The sequence below is a fragment of the Acyrthosiphon pisum genome, unplaced genomic scaffold, assembly GCF_005508785.2.
Source record: "Acyrthosiphon pisum isolate AL4f unplaced genomic scaffold, pea_aphid_22Mar2018_4r6ur Scaffold_20960;HRSCAF=22641, whole genome shotgun sequence".
NCBI classification, from domain to species: domain Eukaryota; kingdom Metazoa; phylum Arthropoda; class Insecta; order Hemiptera; family Aphididae; genus Acyrthosiphon; species Acyrthosiphon pisum.
In genome coordinates, this window is record NW_021770374.1 from 424,199 (window position 1) to 445,896 (window position 21,698).

The window sequence follows — 21,698 nt, forward strand, 5'->3', positions numbered from 1 at the left end:
AATTGGGTCGCGACCCTATGGTTAAGAACCGCTGATCTAAAAGAAATATTATTCTGTGAATTGTGATATGGTACCTATGACTCTGATTCTAATGACAAAATGGACTACAATAATGAAAATACAAATTTAGTTAGTTTACTTGATTAATTAAAATTATGTCATACATCTGGACTAAAAGAAGTTTTTCCGACTTTTTATACCGCACTTCATATTGCAACCATATTGCCTGTTACAAGTGCCTCACCTGAACGCACATTTTCAAAACTGAAAATTATAAAAAAACGACTAGGTACGTAGCATAATCGCACAAGGCAGACTTGAAAACTTAATGTTGATATCATGTGAAAATCTTCCAATAAATAACTCTGATGTCATTGATAAGTTTGCAAGTCTATCATCAGTCCTATCTTCTAAATTATTTTAAAATCTGTATTAAATGGTTTTTACTTTTTTTATAAATATATTTTATATATACTTGGTATATAAGTTTTGTACAATATTTAAGGAAAACAAAAAAAATAATTATGTAATTTTGATTAATGTGCACACAACTGCTCAAAACAGTTTTAAGAAATCCATTTGAACATTATTAAAAAATAAAAAATGATCATTTAAAAAAAATCAAATTAGTTATTTTATATATTTTTTGATACATTTTCTTCTATTTTAAATGGTACATTTATTTATAGATTATATCTAAAAAAAAAATGTTTTGAGGTATTTAAAGAGGTGGTAAATTGGAGTGGTGGGTGGTGAATATAATTATTTGAACTGGTAGTTTCGATTTCATTCGGCGCCACTGCTGTTAACGTATAGGACTAGATTTTTATATTTTAATTTATTATACCAATTATTCACAAATCAAAAAAGTTAAAACAAAAAACAAAAAATGCAAAACGATTTTATGATTTTGGAAAATGAATTATCGAAAATCGAGTCTTCTAATTTTATATAAAATATCCATAACAACCCCATCAAAAACATTTGAACATAATTTCTATATAATATATATTATTTATTGTGTTAAAAATATAAGAATTTATAAAAATTAAATTTATCTCATAAAATATAATTAGTGTATTGCGAGTTGCGACATCCGACAAATAGTAATTTCTTCTTATATATTTTTTTCCAGAAAATGTTGCATTTTAAAATATCATTGTTTGTATAAAATATAATAATATAGGTAAAACTTTCAAGTACCCACGAATAATATTAGATTCGGAGCGGAGTGAAAGAATGTATTGGTTTTACAATGATGTGTGCTTTTTTTTTCTGTCTGTCAGCAATATTTTGGATAGTACCTAAACCTAAGAATCTTTACTGATAAAAAAATAAACATAATACTTTTGGGAGTTCACAATTTAAAATTCCAAGTAGTTTTAGAAAGTGTCGAGAAAAACTACAGACAAATTAGGCAAAAACCGCTAAAAATGGGATTTTAATTTCTAACTCTTTGTTTATCACCATACCAACGAACAAAAAAAAAAAATATTATAAGGACTACGCTAACCACTCAGAACCATTTTTCTTATACAATGGTTTATCATTTTATTCAAATATAACATATCCATCACAACTACTGTACAGCAGAGCGGTACCCACTTGTCCACCATTTTTTTTAAATTATAACAAAATATGAATTTCTAAATACAATATAATTTTCATATTTTCACTTTTACCAGCGAAATGATCAAAATTCTAACTTCATACGTACATAAATATTATTTGGGATTTACGCTCAATTTTTTTTTAATTTCCGCTAACAACAACTGTCAACTATATTATGAGTATCCATTTATTAAATTTTAGGTATTTTAAAATTATTTATCGACAATAATTTAAAAAAACTTTAAAAAATCAAATACTTGTCATGGCTATAGCTAAAACCACTCAAAAAGATGCAAAATATTTTGAATATTACGTGTGTTAAATTCTCATATAAATATTTGGTGTAAATTTAAGGTATCTACGGTTATATTTTAGATTCTAAGTGGAACGATGAATGTATTAATTTTACAATGATGTATGTTTTTTTTAAATTTTTAAAATTTTTAAATTGTTGTGTCTGTCACCAACTTTTAGGACATTAAAAATACTTAGATTTTCTTCAACAGTATCTTTTCTGATAGGAAAGTGCTAGTTGTTACTTTGGGGGGCATAAGTAAAAATTTCAAAGTAGTTTTCAAAAGCACAGTGAAAAACAAACAAAAATTAAGGAAAAACGGGAATTTTTATGCAATATCTGTTTTCGAGAAAATTGATTTTGGTTTTTGGTGCAACTCGTAAACGAATGACCGTAGGCACGCGAAATTATGACTAAATGTTTATATAAGCATTTTCTATACACCATAACATTTTCCAAATATTTTGACTCTTTTTGAGCTGTTTACGGACATTGTCAGTTTTCAATTTTTATATTAGTTTTCTATAAATATCACTAAAATTGTATATGGTGGGTAAAAAATCGTGAAAATTTAATTCAAGGCTCCTGATATAATATTGTTACAATAGCAGTTGAAAAACATTGAAAATACATAGGCACAATTTTTTTTTTATCAAATATACTTCGTAATATCATAGGCTGACTGACCGTCTTCGTTCAGAATCTTTTTTCTTATACAATGATATAATATCATTGAATTCAAATGTAATACCATCCATTATTCAGTGACTCACTTGAAACCTACAGTACAGCAGAGCGACATCCACTTACCCAACTTTTTAACTTGAATCATAAAAACTATTTCGATTTTATCAAAAACTGGTTTTACTGAAAAATCCTTGTATTTCTTTTGTGACTATATATTTTTAATATTTTTTATTGCCGAAGTAATAATACATTAGGAGCCATGTATTAAGTGTTCAAGCTTTTGACCTAACGAATAAAATTTTATTGACAGTTATAGAAAAAGAAACTAAAAAAGGTGAGAAAGTGGATTTCGCTCTGCTGTACCTACAGTAGGTTACTAGTGAGTCACTGTAATATATGGTGTACAATATGAATAATGAATTCAATGACATAATATCTTTGAGAAGAAAAATAATTCTGAGCGAAGACGATCAGTCAGCCTATGATATTACTAAGTATATTTGATGATATTATTATGAATAAAGTAATTTATATATTATAACTTATTTCCATGGAACCTTGTTTTAAATTTTCAATCCTTACCTATAAAAGTCGAACATTTTATAATTTTTTAACTACAAAGTAATTATGAAATTTTTATAATTATTTATAATTCGATATATTTTTTTCAAAATTCAAACTTTAAATAAGTACTTATAAAAAAAATTGTGCCAAAATGTGTATTTTAATATTTTTCAACTGCTATTGTATACAGGAGCCTTTCATTAAATTTTCACGCTTTTTTACCCAACAAATACAATTTTATTGATATTTATATTCTATAGAAAAAAAACTAATAAAATTGAAAACTGAAAATGTCCGTTAAAAGCTCAAAAAGAGTCAAAATATTTTTTTAAATTTCATGTGTATAGAAAATAAAAATATAACATTCAGTAAAATTTTCATGCATCTACAGTTCTTCGTTTTTTAATAACAACAAAATAACAAAACCACTACATGACAAATCGAGTAAAAATCCAATATTGTAAAAATTTGAACTTCAAACTCTCATAAAAATATAATTTAACCCTCTTATAGATATTTTATTTTTTTTTGATAAACGTAGATAACTTTATAAGGAATCTTGTATAGTTGTATTATATTTTCAAATCTTAGATATAAAAAGCAATTTTTTTATGAATTTTAAGTTTTGAAACGGGTGATTTTTAATTTATAATTGTATGTACCTACATGATAATATGATCAAATTATTTTGACTCTTCATGACATTTAAAATTTTGAAAAAGAGTTGTTCTAACTATTGATCAAATAATTTTGTCCGTCCACCAGGTCAAAAGCTTGAACAATTAATACAAGGTTTCTCTTAAGTTGTTATAGTAGCAAGTTTGAAATAATAAAAATTTTAAGTTCATATTTTTACTAAATTTGTCAACATCACGAACATTTGCAAATAATTTTTTGGTTAAAAATGTATTAAATATTAATTTCATATGTCTAGAGATTGGACATTTAAAACGAGATTTCTAATATCATAACTGGGTAATATTCTAACCCAAAAATCTAAACGAATAAATAATACAGTTTTTTTAATAGAAATTTTAAGTTGAATCTTGGCCAAAATTAGATTTTTAAACAAAAATTAGCGATATTGGTTAATTCGTTATAATTCAAAAACATTATTCGCGGTGACTTAGTTATAATTTTTACTTATATTATCATATTTTATCCACACAATCAAATGTTATTATTCAATATTTTCGGAAAAATTTTATTCAATATATTATTCTACTATGTTAGTAAAATATATTATTACCTAAATAGCTGCAATGTAAATATAATATGATCTATTTACCAGCTATATTTTACTAATACTATTATATAAAGAATGATTTAAGTATCATGTTAAAATTATATTGACATCGAAACCTAAGCAATTATTAATATTCTAACTTCATACAACATTAACTGCTTTACCTAATACAGTACTAAAACAAATATTATGCTAACCATTGACCATACAAATAAAAATATACATAGGTATAAGAATATTTAAAAAATTAAATATTTCTATTTAGTACTGAATGGTAAGATGTAGCTAAAAGCTTAAATAACTAAATCAGTGCCTATGGATATCGTTTTAAGATGATAATATTATTAATAAAATAGTTTTCATTTTGATTTTTGAGGAGGCTCGTTCTGATGATGAACCAAATTATTAGTGTCTTGGACCTTGGTGACATATTGTACTTTATAGTTTGTACACTATTGCCCGTATTATTATTACTTTTTGGAAAAAATGTTGTCAACTAGTAAGTTTACGTTGTATGAAACATCTTGTATTAAATTTTCAAGCCTTACCTCGCTATATCTACAAATTTAAATTTTTTTAAGTTTTGAACTCCAAATTAACTGGTTTTGTCAAAATTTGAACTTAAAATCATACCCCCCGGTAAGATAATCCTAGGAAAATCATACCCCCCGGTAAGATAATCCTAGGAAATTCATAACCCCCGGTAATATAATCCTAGGAGAATCATACCCCCCCGGTAATATAATACTAGAGTTAAAAGAATCATCGTTTTTAATTTAAACGTATTTGGTCCTCCTATAATTAACTATTTGTTTGATTATAATATTATAGCTGTTGTATTTTATGATGTTTCGACCATGGGAAACCGAAAACATGAACGCCTCGGCTGTACTGAAGACTCCCGAAATACCTGAAAAAATTTTAGTTAAAGAAACCAAATATCCTGAGCTTATTAATTTGAGATCAGTTTTGGCTTACTTGAAATGTCAGGGATATCCTAGCTATATCCATAGTAAAAATGATAAATCTAACTTTCGAAGACAAACCAAATCATTTTATTTGTCCGATGACGTTTTATATTATAAAAAAAATTCTGTCCGTGTTATATTCGACGAAGAAGAAAGAAAAAGTATTCTGAAAATGATTCACGAGGGTTCTGAAGAGTCGATAGAAGCTGTTGCACTGTCAAGTCACCGTGGTAGGGATGCGACTATTAATATGCTTAACCAACGTTGCTATTGGCCATCCATTACTTCAGACGTAAAATCATTTATTAAAGAGTATGATATATGTCAACGGGCTAACCCAGCAACATTGAAAATAGTGCCTTAGTTGCATTCCGTTCCTATACCTAAAAAGGTAAGTAGGTATTACTTATTATTTATACAAAATTACTGATATTTTCAAAATCTAAAATATAATTAAACTAATACAGTTCATCTTACAAAATATTTTTAAGGCTTCAGTAATATGATTAATGATTTATTCGAAACTTCTAAAGGCCATTTTGAGATTTAAAATTCATGATTTTGATGACATATATATTTTAAAATTAGTTATTAAAAATGTTAATAACCATTTTTCTTCTAAATTTAGGTTTTTAAACAAATAGGAATCGATCTTATAACTTTACCAGAAGTAAATGGTTTTCGATATTTTGCTGTAGCGATAGACTATTTCATCAAATGGTGTGAGGCACGACCGCTTACAGATAAAAAAGCTGTTACAGTTGCTCGTTTCATATACGATGAAATTATATGTCGACATGGCTGTCCTAAGGTCGAAATAAGTGATCAAGGTAGAGAATTTTGTAATCAGCTATGTGAAGAACTATTTTGTATGACGGGAACCTCACATAGAGTCACATCACCCTATCATCCTCAAGCAAATGGACTTGTTGAATGGTTTAATAGAACAATAAAAAATTCGTTACTTAAGGTTGGTATCTACAAACATTTTGGTTAATTTAAACCAAAAATAATTAATTAAAAAAATTATTTTGTTCTGCGTTTAGATTCATCTAGAAAATGTACTCAAGTGGCCAGATGTATTGCAAGGAGTGCTATTTGCTTACCGAACTGTGCCTCATACTTCTACAAAATATTCACCATTTTATGTTCTATATCAAAGAGAAGCTGTACTTCCAGTAGATATACAACATAACTTAGAAGAAGATAGCGTGTATGATAATGTTTTTATAGGAGATTTTGATGAAGGACAATTCGAAGAAACATTGAATTGCATGCTATCAATGAGAAGTATACATTTTAATACTTAAAAACTAATATTTTAAGGTGTAGGTTATAGATACTGCAGTTACACAGTTAAAATAAGTTTATAACTAGTGTAAATCTATATGTCTCATCCACATAGTGAAATCACTTATTTCATGAACTTAAAAATACGAAAATACATTATATGGACATTCATTTCATGAAATAGACAATGCTTATATTGTATACTTTGTGTAATTATTTTAAAGAAAAATTTTTCGTTATTCAGCAATAAGTTTTATTATAATATTATCGCAGATACGAGTTACTATTGTGTTTGATATTTTGTGTGTTACAAAATCTTTTTGATAAAATAAAATAATTTCTTATCGTTAAAATCCATGGAGGTAATGTGAAATAACGAAATGCGTTAAATAATTAAATGATACGTATTATATTCTTAGACCACAATTTCATAAGACAATACAAAAAAGTATAGATTATTAGCATAAGTATAAAGTAGTTGTTTATTGCTAAATAACATAAAATAATGTGTTATATAGTAAAAAAACTACCCAAAGTATACAATATATTGTACATTTCATAATATGGATGTACATATTATAATATATTTTCATAAAAGTTCACGATCTGTCTGGACGAATTCCACTGTCTGGATATCTAATTCATGAAATGAGTGATTTCTGCACTATTTGGATGCAAGATTTATACCCATAGATTAGCTGACCCTAATATTTTACAAATATTTAACCAACAAAATCCATATCTATGCATATGAATACAATGTATTGAAGTGTCTATACATTTGTCCGGAATCATTTATTTTATAATAATAATTATAATTTAGGGTTGGCATTGGTCTATAGTTACAGAAACTAAGCGAGTTTTTATTTAAAAAAATGTTAGACAAAGACATTGAAATAACTATGTAAAATATTATTGATTCGTATGCCGCATCTAAAACATAAGGGTGTTTATAGATTTCGACATCTAATTTTTTACTTTTTTTTAGTGCTAAGCCATTTATTTATTATTTTGACTAATAAACCAAATTTAATAATTTTTTGTAATAAAAAATAAATTTAATAACTAATACAAACATATGTTTTATTATTCTAAAATTCTGTATAAATAAAATGTGTGCTTTTCCTCCAAAATATCTGGCTACGGTAGTACGGTACTAAAAATAGTATAATAGAGATTAGAGATGTTAGTATTTTTAAATGTTTGAGGTTGGTAGTATTTCATTATATAATAAAAAAAAATTGTATTTATTCCTTCGATGGTCCTTTTTAAATATATAGGATTTGCTTTAGTCATGGACGACAGTTATAAAATTCATGTCATGTTCTCGTGTAAATTTTAAATTTGTTTATTGTTTGTCAGGTGAAGTCAGCTAATATAGGAAGTAGACAAGTAGTATAAGTACATAATATGGTGTCTACTTAAAAAATCTAATTTCAAATCATAGAAAATTGTACATGCAAAATGATAATTCAGTTTAACAAATAATACTAAAAATATTATAGGTACTTTTATAAGGTTTAATGATACTCAGGCTGGTTCTTAGAGCTTGCGTATATAGTTAAATTATAAGTTATAAGTAAACTAAACAAAATTGATTTGGTCTCTTCTTTCCATTAAATATTTTATAAAAATTACATATAAAAATAAAACTATAATTTTAAATATTTAGTTATATTTAAAAAAATAAAATATCTTAACTTTTAGATAAACTTCAAGATAAAGTGGAAGAAAATATTCTAGATGCACAATCAGCTCAACGAAAATCATACGCGAAAAGACACCCATTAGCCGAGAATACATTTAAAGTAGGGGACAAAGTGTTAATAAAAAATCTCCGACGTGATGACAGGAAAGGAGGATGGGCCTCGATGCCATGGCTGGGTCCATTCACTATCCATGAAATTATCAATAACAAGATACAAGATATTTTTAATCCGCGGTTTCGATTATCCGCGGTTGGGTCGGCGATAACATTTTATTTATACATACAATGAAATTTTATCTTTATTATACCCACACTTAGGTATAACAGATAAGCTACATAAAGTACATACCTTAATATGTACGGTTAATTTGTTATATCTTAAAATTGTTCAATTGTTGGTTGATATTAGTGCGTGACACGTGTACGGTTGTATATACATATTACTACATTTAATTTAATTTATATTTGTAATTAATTTAGCAATTCAATGTAATTCAATGTAATTCATTAGCAAACCAACTAATTAAACAAGTTCTTATGACGGATCCACTCACTGCGAAAGAGCATTAAAGTTCAAAAGAGGAATCCAAGAACTTTTATTTTAAATATTTATGGCTATGAAAATTAAACGAAAATTAAATTTATAATACTAACCTAAGCAAGTTTCATACAGAAATTCCATGTTCCAACCTAACAACATCTCTTTTAAACAATTTTGATCCTCAAAACTTAAATGATAAGGCATAGGTGAAATGTCATGACTTGGCGGTGATGGTTGAGAAAAGTTATTCATTATATTTGGACACTCTACTGAATTTTCATCATTAACATTGGAAAATAAAGAGCAGGAGGGTAGCTGAAGCACTGTATAAATTCTTTCATCCTCTGCAAGATGTTCACTTAATAGACTTAAGTAATCTTATTTTTGGTGTTGCATTTTACTTGATACATATAATACATTTAGAAATACAAAATATAATTACCTACACACAAATATACATATACATTATACATATTACATAAATTAAATAATTTAATTTTAAAACCAGAAAGATATATAAATATTAAATACTACACATATTAGTAGGCACCTATACTTTAAAAATAAATATATTATGTAAAACTAAAATGAGATAAATAAAAACAAAATTAAGATATTAAATGATTTCCATTTCTAGAAATATTCTTTCAATCTAATCATTAACTTACCACCATTAACTTTATTGATATTTAAAGGTGGAGAATTAAACTGATCAACATTCATAACGCTTTTGGAAACAACACTTTTATTTATATCAACTTTGTATGCTCTAAAATGAGTCTCAAATAGTTCTAATAGAATTTGCTGAACAACAAAATATATTGTATTATTTTTTAACAAAATTATCTCAAGAATTTCAAATAAACAAATTTCACTATTAAGACAAGTGACAAAATAAAATAAAATTTGTAGATTGTACCTCGAAATTCAATCTTGGAATAACTGATATAGTTATTATTTGATACATTTATAAAGTCAAAAATAATTGCCACATATTTTGAATCAATTTTATGTTTTTCCATGGTTTCTACTAATAAACTATTTTTTTTTTTGGTTTAATATGAAATATGCAAATTTAAATTGATGTTTATTAGCCAATGTTAAACAAATATTTCTTCGAGATGTTATTGCCCTAGCATACATTTTCAACTCCTTATGTTTGGCTTCATAACGAAAGCACCAAAAGTGTCTTGGAGGGCCAGATTTAAGAATAATTGTAGGATAATGTATCAATATATGATGCTTAGGTTTTAAGTTGTCTTGAAAATATTTTATATAATCTGAATTATGTTTTTCAATAAGAATTTTTAAATGATTTACCATATCTCGTGTAAACGAATGGCTTAATAAACTATCTATAATTTCAATAAAAATTAAAAAAAATTGCCAAATCTCATAATCCCCTGGAATTAAATCACCAATGATCAAAGAAAAAAAATGAACAAAGTTCATCATTTGTCTTGCTGACATTTTTAAATGAAATTTGTGAAGATGATGTTTTTCAATAGGTAACATTTTTTTGTTCAAGTTCACCATAGACAAAGTTTTGTTTTCTTAAATTAAGGGTTTCTAAAGAAAAAATTTGTATTTTTTCTGTGCAATAAATTATTAAATGACACATATTGTAATGGCAAATACCTTCATAAATGTCATGCATAATGTCTACGCTAAAGTTATCCGCGACATGAAATGTAGTGATTTGGTTTAAGATGCTATCTTTATAAATACCAGTTTGTGTAAAATCATTTTTTTCTAGATCTTCTGTATAATTAATAACATTACGGAGTAAAGAACCATTTTCTTTTGATAAATTATGCATTATAGATTTAGGAACTTTGCAAAATCGACAATAGAAATTAGCAGAAAATGATTTTGAAAATTCACATAAACTGTGTGTTAATTTACATGCTGATACTGGGGGTGTACCTTATGAAATCGTTTTTTCTTTGAACAAATATTACATGATTTGCTTCAATATTGACACTTCCGATGGTTTGGTGAATGCTGCTGCTGGAAAATTAGTACATGTTGAACATAATACTAATAATGAACTTATTCGTGTCTGGTTAGAATTTCCCGAGTCATCAAAAACTGCACAACAAATTAGAAAAAAATGTGCTGTCCACGCAGCTAACCATCACATTAGTTAATTGGCAGTACCAATTTCAAAAAAATCAGCTACCATTACATTAAACAATAATAAAACAATAGTCGCAAGACGTTTAAATTTTCCACTCAAAGCTGCAAGTGCAATAACGGTCCATAGACCCCAAGGAGGGACTTTTCAAGAAATTGTTTAGCAGTATGACAAAAAGCATAATTTATCTTTAGTTTACGTTGCATTATCAATAGTAACTTCACTTGAAGGTCTGTATTTAGTATCAGCCACGAACGATCGCAGATTTGATCACAGTCGACGATACGATGCATCAGTAGAATCATTGCAGAATGAATTCAAAAGACTTTCATTGAATCTGTTGAAATGTACAATTGATATTAGTAGTTAGCCTTGACACGTGTGTACAATTTAGTATCTAGTTATACGAGCGTAAGACTCACTCTCTATACGGATGTAACATGACCTAGGTTGTACATATATATAGGGCCTTCGAAGTATGTAAGAATCACTTGCACAGCCACCGTCATACAGTGCGTATACGGTGTGTGTGTACAGTCACGTTAAATTGTCCAGTTGTACGTTATTATATATTATACTCATACATAATCATATTGTCGTGTTATTCATTTATATTAATACTAAAACGGTTAGTCTGTCAAGCTGCACTTTCGCACTTTTGAATCGTTTAGATACAATTGATATCTCACTTATTAAACTTATATCAAGACAAAATATATCATCAATTTACTCCTTCAATTGTCAAGGTCTGCGTATTCACTATCAAGATATTATAGCTGATCCTGTATCTCCAAAATGTAATATTTTGATACTTTCAGAAACAAATATTAGTTGTGATTCGATATGTGATATTCCAAAATTCAATTGTATCGTTAAATTTAAGCGTGATAATGTTAGATCCGGAGGAGTAGTGATTTTCAGTCATCAAGATAATATAACACACGTAATTACTTCACATATTGATTTGCAAGTGAAAAATCGAATTCAAGAACATGCAACTAAATCTAATATTAGTGATTTATGCAAAGCATTGTGCATAACGGAAAATGGAATGGAAATAATTATTGTTGCTGTTTACATTTCACCAAATAACATAGTTAATGAAGTCATACATTTTTAATTTGCTACCATTTTCAGTTATTGGTTCTTCAGCACTGCAAGAGAATTTCAATACATTGCCTATGATTGTTTCTGGCGATTTTAACATTAATTTCGATAAGGAAACGTCGCAGCCATTAATTGACTTCTTTCAATATATGTTGCATTTAAATATCGTTAATCATCGAAATAAATCTACTACCATAGGTGGTACAACTATAGACGCTGTTTTTTCTAGATTTTTAGATAAAATTGACTCTAAAAATCTTATTTCTCATTTTAGCTACCACAAACCAATTATGACTATTGTAGAAAGCGATGAAGCAGATTCTTTACAATGAATTGAAATGTTTATTTTTTTTTTAATTCAATTTGTTTATCACTTTTATATACCGTAATATAAGAGTGTAAATATGTACGTAGCATACCCAGTGTTGGGTAAGTTAAAAAGTATTAACTTTTAAAAAGTAATGAAGTTACTTTACTCGTTACTAAGAGATAAGTGTAATGAAGTTACTTTACTCGTTACTAAGAGATAAATGTGATGAAGTTACTTTACTCGTTACTTAAATAACATTTTAATGAAGTTACTTTACTTTTTAAATAGAAAAGTAACTCATTACTTTCTCGTTACAAAATTTTTTTTTTTAATTTCTTGGCAATTAACTTCTGCAGGCAAATTGAACAAGCAAATTCTTTATAAAACCTGTATAGACGTATAGTTCATAGGATCATATACAATTTAGTCTTCCACACAAGTTATATTCATAGGAAACCTACCTATTTAAAGGAATCAAATTAAATAATAAATTTAATAAACTGTTCTCGTGATTTACGGTGCAATTAAACATTTCAAATGTCAAAAACATTGAAAACTGAATTGTGCCGAGTTAAAATTAAATATATATACATATTAGATTGGTAAATTTAATAATACCCGCATTATAAATATATTTTTTTTTTATTCACAATAGGCATACCTATTGGTAGGTACTTAATAATTCGCAACTGTAACGCGTTATTCTATAGAAATTACTTTTCAAAAGTTATTTCCATTACTTTTTGTTACTTGGAAATAATTCTAATGAAATTACGTAACGTGTTACAAGCAAAGTAATGCCGTTATAGTATCGCGTTATTTTCGTTACGTTACTACCCAACACTGAGCATACCTACCTATTATATTAGAAATATGTTATTCCATTAATATAGTTATTTAATACATTTTCATTTTTACATTTATCGAGAACATAATTTCTATTCCTATATGTGATTTCAGATTTTAGTCGACTATTACATTCATTTGATTCAAAATATATAACTAAAATGAATATCTCTTTGTATTCTGAAAAATAAAATTGAAACAAATATGATTCTTAAAAATGTTCAAACCTACCCTACAAACAATATGAAAGCACGTGTCTCAATAATAATATTTACTTAAAATTCTAAACGTCACACAGTGTTCCAGAAAGTTGATTTAGGGGGACAAAATTAGAATTTTCATAATCAATAATTGAGCTTAAAACTGAATTTAATTTGTTGGTTATCAGTGACTGGTTATATAATATAGGTTTTCAAATCGATATGCTATTGCGTACAGTTATAATAGTGTACTGATTGTACTAATAGTCTGAGATAAGATTTTCAATAACAAATCAAATTGTTTGAGCGTATAGTTATTATATGGTTAGTGTCGTTCGTTGAATGAAGTTAGTTCATTTATTTTTCTTTAATATCATGGATACACTAGTGGAAGGTATGTATACATTTTTATTTTATTTTTTATTAAGTTTTGCATGTACAATTTAAGTAATATATATAGAAATATTTAAGTATGTAAAAAACATTTTTTTTTTAATTTTTAAGGATGCGGAAAAAAAAGTAGTGAATAGTAGAGGTTTGAACTCAGTGTTTTCTATTAGCTTAACTTGTCCTCTAAACGATATTATATAATTTGGTTGCAGCAAGTTGCTGCACAATACATAGCACCTATTAACGTTTAAAAAATATTATATTTTTCGAAATTTGTCAAAAATTATATTTCACAATAAAACCAAATGATAGAAAAATTTACTTTAATTCAAGCATAATAATATATTTATTGTATTATTATATATTTTAAAATGTTTTAGATAATACTATATTACTCAAAAATCGAAATATTTTTGAAATGTTGAGAAGCAAATCAATGAATATTTCAAATTCGATCGAGTGTTGTGAAGCAATTTTTTCGTATGTCTGTGAAATAATTGGTAATAAAACAATGGCTAACAAGTTTGAAATATCATTAAAAAATAGAATAAAAGGTTTTGTTACCACTCTTCATAAAAAGTGGACTGGTGCAGGTAGGAGTCTACTGAGATTTCAAATAAAAAACAATAACTGGCTAGAGTTAAGGTTTAATATATTAGGAAAAATTGAAAATATACTACAACCATCAACTAGTTCTGATAGGGGTCGTCCAAAAAAACTATTTTCTGAATGTTCCGAACGTTCTAAAAAACGAAAAATTAAATATTTAGCACCCGGGAGCACAACTCCAGAAATGGTATTTGCTACTCATACGAGAATGTATAAGTCCGGAAAAAGAACTGCATCAAAAATAATTAAAAAAACTATTACATCAACACCAAAAACTATACGCAGAGTTAAAAGAGCTTATGAAACTGAAAAAAAAGTAGAAAAATATACTGCCGAAGAAAGTTTAGCTATTTTAATGGACAACAAAATGAGTGTAAAACAATATAAAAATATTCGATTAGCGGCCAAAAAAAAATCCGCGAATATTTTTCCAGCGTATGATCACGTGTTAAATGCAAAAAAAGAATGTTACCCAAAAAATATTCGTATTACTGAAACATCATGTGAAGTACCTTTGCAAGACTTACTAGATCACACAATAATTTGAATCCTTAAAATACCTAACGTCAAAATTCCCGAAAATATTTTTGACAATATTGAACTTTTATGTAAATGGGGATGTGATGGAAGTAGTGGCCATTCACAATACAAACAAACATTTAACGAATCAAGTTCATTAGCTACAACCGACTATGATGTATTCATGTTTTCAATGGTACCGTTACAATTACATTTTACGGATGAAAGTGGAGATAAACATATAATATGGACAAATCCTAGATATTCTTCAACAAGGTTTTGTCGACCGATTAAGTTCGATTTTATAAAAGAAACTGTTAAAAGTACACAAGAAGGAGTTGAAGCAGTAAAATCTGAAATAATGAATTTACATCCAACTATCTATTTGCGTGGTATAGAAGAAGTTAAAATTAAACATACAATGATTTTTTCAATGATAGATGGAAAAGTAAATATAGTCAAACTGCCTACTACTTATATTTAAAATATTAGCATACCTATATATATATATTCATAATAACATTTTTAGGTTGCCAATTCTGTAACGCAGACATCTAGCCAAACATGTTTCATATGCGGATGTACTCCAAAGGATATGAATAAGCTTGATAATATGGATAAATATTCTGTCAAACCAGAAACATTTTCATATGGACTATCTACACTACATGCTTACATAAGATTTTTGGAATGTATATTACATATTTCATACAGATTGGATTTTAAAACATGGCAGGTATAGAGATAAAAACAAATGTTAACATTTTAAAATCAGTTTTAATTTAAGTAATAAATTGATTACAGGTAAGATCAGTTGAAAATAAAGATAAATTTTCTAAAAGAAAAAGTATGATACAAAACAGATTTAGAATCGAAACCGGACTATTAATAGATGTAGTATTGCAAGGTAAGCATATATAACAATTTTATAATACTTATATATTTATCTTGATAAATAATCCTGATGATTTTTTGATTTAACTTTAGGCAAAGGAACATCAAATGATGGAAACACTGCTCGTCGGTTTTTTAAAAATTTTCAAAATAGTGCAGATATTACGGGTGTTGATAAAAATCTTATACAACGATTTGGAAATATATTATCTGCTATGTCAAGTGGTCATGAGGTCAATGTACCAGAATTTAAATTGTATACAACAGATACAGCAAAATTATTTATTTCTCTATATCCTTGGTTCTATATGCCTAGTAGTGTACATAAAATACTGATACATGGAGCTGATGTCATAAATGCAGCACTTCTTCCTATAGGTAAAATATAAAACGTATAATTATAGGTAAGTATATAATTATATGCATCATTTTCTTTTATTTTTAAAGGCCAGCTATCCGGGGAAGCAGCGGAAGCAAATAATAAAGAATATAAAAAGTTCAGAGAACACCATACACGAAAAAATTCACGTACTAGCACAAATGAAGATCTAATCCATATGCTTTTAGTAGCTTCTGACCCATACTTGTCTTCAATAAGAACATTACCAAGAAAACAAATAAGTGAGCTGTCAGATGACGTCAAATCGCTGATTATAATATGTGACACTGATACTGCTGAGAAAGAAGAAGACGAATCAGCTACATCTGATGGAGAACCTGTCAGTTCTAGTGATTCTGATGACTGATTTATATAATATGTAAAAAAATAATATTTTAATTACACCATTAAAATAAATAATAAACAAAGCAGTTTTTTTAATTCTAAAAAAAAAAAAAATTTTAAACAAAAAAAAATAATATTACGTACTGTCGGAATTCAAAAATTTTATTTCAGGACTTTATGAATGCACTAGGTAAAAACTGAATTTGAAAATGAACTAAATATACGAAAGGTAAACTAATTTTATAAATAAAAAATTTTTTCCTGCTAAAAATTCTTTCTGGAACACTGTGCGTCATAATACAATTATATTTCTAAGCTCATAGTTATGTTTTCACATCCTTTGAGGGTCGCTCGCTTGAGACACGCGTTTTTTTTTACTGTAATGATTGCAATTCGGCACAAAACAATTAACCATAAGATTAAAATGTGGATTATTTACTAAAACTCTACATAAAACAACTTATACAGTTCTTATATGAAAATCATATTGTTTGGAACTAGGCGCTCTTATAAATACGTGATTAGGTTATCGTGACGTCATTACTACCATACTCTATTAGTAGATCTGGTTGAACAAAACTACGCGGTTGTTGAAAACAAAAAAACAGATTCCGTCAGCAGCCGAACCAAGACCGAACGTTGGAAGACCATGTCAGACCAATTTAATGCCACGTCTTCTGTTCAGTTCCGTGATTGGCTGGTCTTGTTTACTAATGATAATAATAAACAATAAAATATTTAATAATGTGCTGTCTTGCGGTCCGAGTATCTGAAGTGGGGTGTTTTTGTTTGCATGTCTGTGAAGATAGTTAAGGCGGGTTTCCACTATACACGTATGCGTGTACGTGCATAAAAATTACACGTTCGAACGTTCGAACGGCCTTCAAAACGTTTCATACTGGTTAATTTGGTAGCTATGGTTATATTACATATGGTTCTTGATATAATTGTTGATAATGGTACATAAAGGATATCCCACCTTTTTTATTAAAAATATTTTATTATTATAATTCATTGTGGTTTGTGTTGATATTTTTTTACTTATTTACTACCAAGTAGGTACTATTTACTTTATTTGATTTTATAATTAATTTACACGATTGTGAAATGGAAAACGAAGACATACAATGGTATAATTATGTAAACCAAGTGCATCATAGAAAAGTGTTACTTGTCTATTTGGCCACTTTACACAAAAAGAACAAAAACGACAGGTAATAATATTATAATCTTTTATTTGAGTATCTATTATTTTTTAATACTAAATTATTATTTACTAGATCAAAACCCAGATGGCATGTTAAACCATTTCTAAAAGAAAGGAGAGTGCATGGGCATTGGCATTGTTTGACAAGTGAACTGCAATTAACAAATTCAGAACTCTACCAAAACTTTCTACGAATGTCTGCTAGTACATTTGAGGAACTGGTATGCTTAGTTGGACCCAAAATAATGAGATTTCCAACTCGGCCTGATATATTATCAGTTGGAGAAGTCCTAACGGCAACTTTGCGGTAATTATAATTCATTACTATTTACTATCCATTTGTTTAGTATATTTATGCTTAACTGTAACAGGTATCTTGCCTCTGGTGAATCAATGATGTCAATAATGTACTCATTTCGTATAGGGAAGGCTACTGTATCTAAACTTATTTTCCAATGCTGTGAAGTTTTATGGGATACTCTAAATACAAATGTATGTAATGTTTGTAGGATTCTGAGTAAACTAACATTAGAATATAATTAAGACAAATTGTATATTAGGTATATAACTTATAAGCTATAATAAGCAAGTCTGGTCATTGGTATGTAGTAAAATATAGTCGTTATTTTAATAAATTATAACTTCCTATGATAGGTATTAATTGTACCAGATACTAAAAAATGGGCACAGTTAGGTGTCGAGTTTGAAAATAAATGGCAAGTACCAAATTGTATAGGCAGTATTGATGGTAAACATATTGTACACCAGGTGATAATTATTTATTTTATTTATTTGAACAAATAAAAATAAGATCTATTACAATTGTACAGGCATTTGCCAATAGTGGATCTGAAAATTATAACTATAAAAGATCACATAGTATAATACTGTTGGCAATGTGTGACGCCAGTTATAACTTTACTATAGTAGACATTGGTGCAGATGGAAGATGCAGTGATGGTGGAGTTTTCTCTAACTCTGAAATGGGTAAGGGTTTTATGGCAAATAATTTAAATTTCCCAACTGCTAAAGATATAGATAGTAACAGTGGTCCAATTCCATACTATGCACTTGGTGATGAAGCGTTTCCACTACTAACTAATCTTATGCGCCCTTACCCAGGAAGAGGTAAAAGAAAACTACCATTAAACGAATCAATATTTAACTATAGGTTGGTTGTATTTATTTAATAAATTAAAATATATTAGTAACAAGTTTTTTTTTTACACAGACTTTCCAGAGGTAGACGTACCATTGAGAATACCTTTGGACTAATGGCCTCAAAATGGCGTGTGTTTAGAAAACCAATAATTGCCAGACACAATACTGTAGAAGTAATTACAAAATTACAATTTTATAAAAATGTCAGAAAATAATGCTGGTACTTATTGTAAATAATACTTAATGTTATTTGAAATTTTTTTTTAACTTAAGACGTGTATCATAGGTGTACGTTATTATAGTGGCCCTTTGGACATCGAACCTGATGAAGACAATCGATGGGCAACACTAGAAATGGGAGCTTTAAGACCAGTAAACCAATTAGGAACCAATACCTATTCAGCAAATGCTAAATAAACTTAAGGATCATTTTTCAGGCAAAGGTGCAGTTGCATTTCAATATGAAAGATTAGTTAAATAACTATTTATTGTAAATAAACTTTGAATATTAAAAATGTTTGAAAAAATTTGTTTATTCAATGAAAAATCAAATCTCAATATTTAAATAGGTTATGAATGAAATTAAAATTAAAAACAAAAAAATAGTAAAACTTTTTCCAGACTAAAAATAAACAAAACCACTCATATGTTAACAATGAAAACAAAACAAAATACAAAATTGGATATGTAGAATTATTCAAATTCAAATAATAATACTTTCTGAGATACTTTTCAAAATAAAATAATAACAAATAATTTAACAAATTTATAAGAAGTTACTTTCAGTCTTATAATTTAATAATCTGTCTTAAACTTCATAGTCAGTCTTCCAAACTATCAATAACTTGGCATATAAATTGTGATTGTAATCTTAATTTTTTTTTTTTCTGTCATATTTTTCATTAAATGTGCCAAATATTTACAGAAGTGTAAGTCCCCGTTTTCTTCGTTAGTTGGTGGAGCCCTTGTTGGTGCAACCGGTCTTGATTCACGCAATTCCTTTAAAATTGATTCTTCAAAAGTATCATTCTTTGATCCTAAACACAAATTCTATTAATTTTAATCAGAACTTCATATTATTATAACCATAAAAAATAATGTTTGGAGAAATTTAAAATTAATGTGATTTGAAATGTATTAATAGTTTATAGGTAATTAATGTCTAATTAGTTGGTATATACATAATAAATATATGTGTCATTTACTTTTTGTTGGCTTAGTACTCTGTTCTGGACTGGCTTCTAACAGTGACATATTATTTACAGGATTAATATTACTTGTAGTTCTGTTAACAAAATATAATATTATTCACATTTGACCATTACCTGGATTAAAATCTCAATAAAAATACATCAGTCGTACAAGACTACAAGAGTAAGAAAATATAATTCTACATCAATTTATTAAAAATGTCAACCATTCAATATTTGTATATATATATAATATATGTATCAACAATATAAATAATATTATTAAAAATACAATTAAATATATAATAAATTAAATACGGTTGTATTTACAGACAAATTAACAGAAGATGGAATTATTACAACAAAAAGCTTCCAATTGTTCAAGTAATAGGTACATAATGTGGTTAAAATAATTATTTATATCCTTTTATGTTGTTTCATAATTTTATTGATGTATTATATTTATTCAAAAAGTTACATACAAAAAGAATTTTAAAATCATCTTTAAACCATTTACGTAACTTGCAAATTAATTTATAATAAAAATATGATTATACATAATGCACAAATATTTACACTAATTTGTTTACTTAAAAAACCAAAGCATGTTATGATATAATTCATTTTTATTCTTTAATTCTTTATAAGTAACATTGTGATTCAATCTTTAATGGGTTTAAAATATTTATCACTTAACATATAATCAACACAATGTTAAATAAATATAAGTACCCCCTTTCATAACATATTTTTGTCATTTGTGGTATCTACATATCTATTAACATATTCACACATCACCCCCCACCATAACGTATGTACACTACAACTGTTTAAAATTGTTTAAGTACATTATCATTAATGGCACATATTTTTGATATAATTAAAAATTTAACACTACGGTGATTACTGATTATTGTTCTGTAGGTAGTTTTGAATTTTTGATACTTATTTATTATAATACAAATACTACCTACCTATATGATAATAATACATTGTGGTTCACAATTCCAATTACTTATTGCGCCAACAATATATTATTATTAATGCAAATTTCCAAATCCACCCATGAGGTATTGCATTTAGATTCGTTTCTTTTAAGTTTTTTAACTCTTTGCGGCACACGTTTTTCAGATTTTTCTACCCCGTTGTTGCACAACCTATTAAATTTTACTTTAATTGTCATAGCTTTTATTGTAATTTCTTTTTAATCCACTCCATAAAATTATTATTACGTAAAAAAAAAATATATGAATTGAATGATGTGTTAACTATAGGTGGGATCACATGTATCCCACCGTGTACTTTGAGAGGTTATTTTGTGAGCAAGTAGTATAGAATTTAGGATTTCAACATTTTTTTTATTTATTATTACAGCAAGTTATAAATTTTATAATAAACAAATTTATTCCTTATAATATAAGTTATGTCCTTTATAACTAAGAATAGTGTTATTAAAATAAAAAAGTAACAAATTTTTATTTCGTACAACAAAAA

At 27.2% G+C, this 21,698-nt stretch overlaps 1 protein-coding gene across 1 annotated transcript; it reads left to right on the forward strand.

The window, feature by feature from the left end:
- Positions 1-17,748: 17,748 nt before the first annotated feature.
- LOC115034752 lies at positions 17,749-18,433 on the forward strand. The gene is made up of 3 exons (XM_029492171.1): positions 17,749-17,860; positions 17,927-18,160; positions 18,225-18,433. Exons 1-3 carry the CDS (start codon positions 17,754-17,756, stop codon positions 18,394-18,396), a joined length of 513 nt encoding a protein of 170 aa, XP_029348031.1. The 5' UTR covers positions 17,749-17,753; the 3' UTR covers positions 18,397-18,433.
- The last annotated feature ends 3,265 nt before the right edge of the window (positions 18,434-21,698 follow it).

Coding starts and splice junctions, on each gene's coding strand:
- LOC115034752 (XM_029492171.1), top strand. CDS start 17,754: ATGGAAAACGAAGACATACAATGGTATAATTATGTAAACCAAGTGCAT. Junction 17,861..17,926: donor AAAAAGAACAAAAACGACAG/GTAATAATATTA, acceptor ATTATTTACTAG/ATCAAAACCCAGATGGCATG. Junction 18,161..18,224: donor GTCCTAACGGCAACTTTGCG/GTAATTATAATT, acceptor TAACTGTAACAG/GTATCTTGCCTCTGGTGAAT.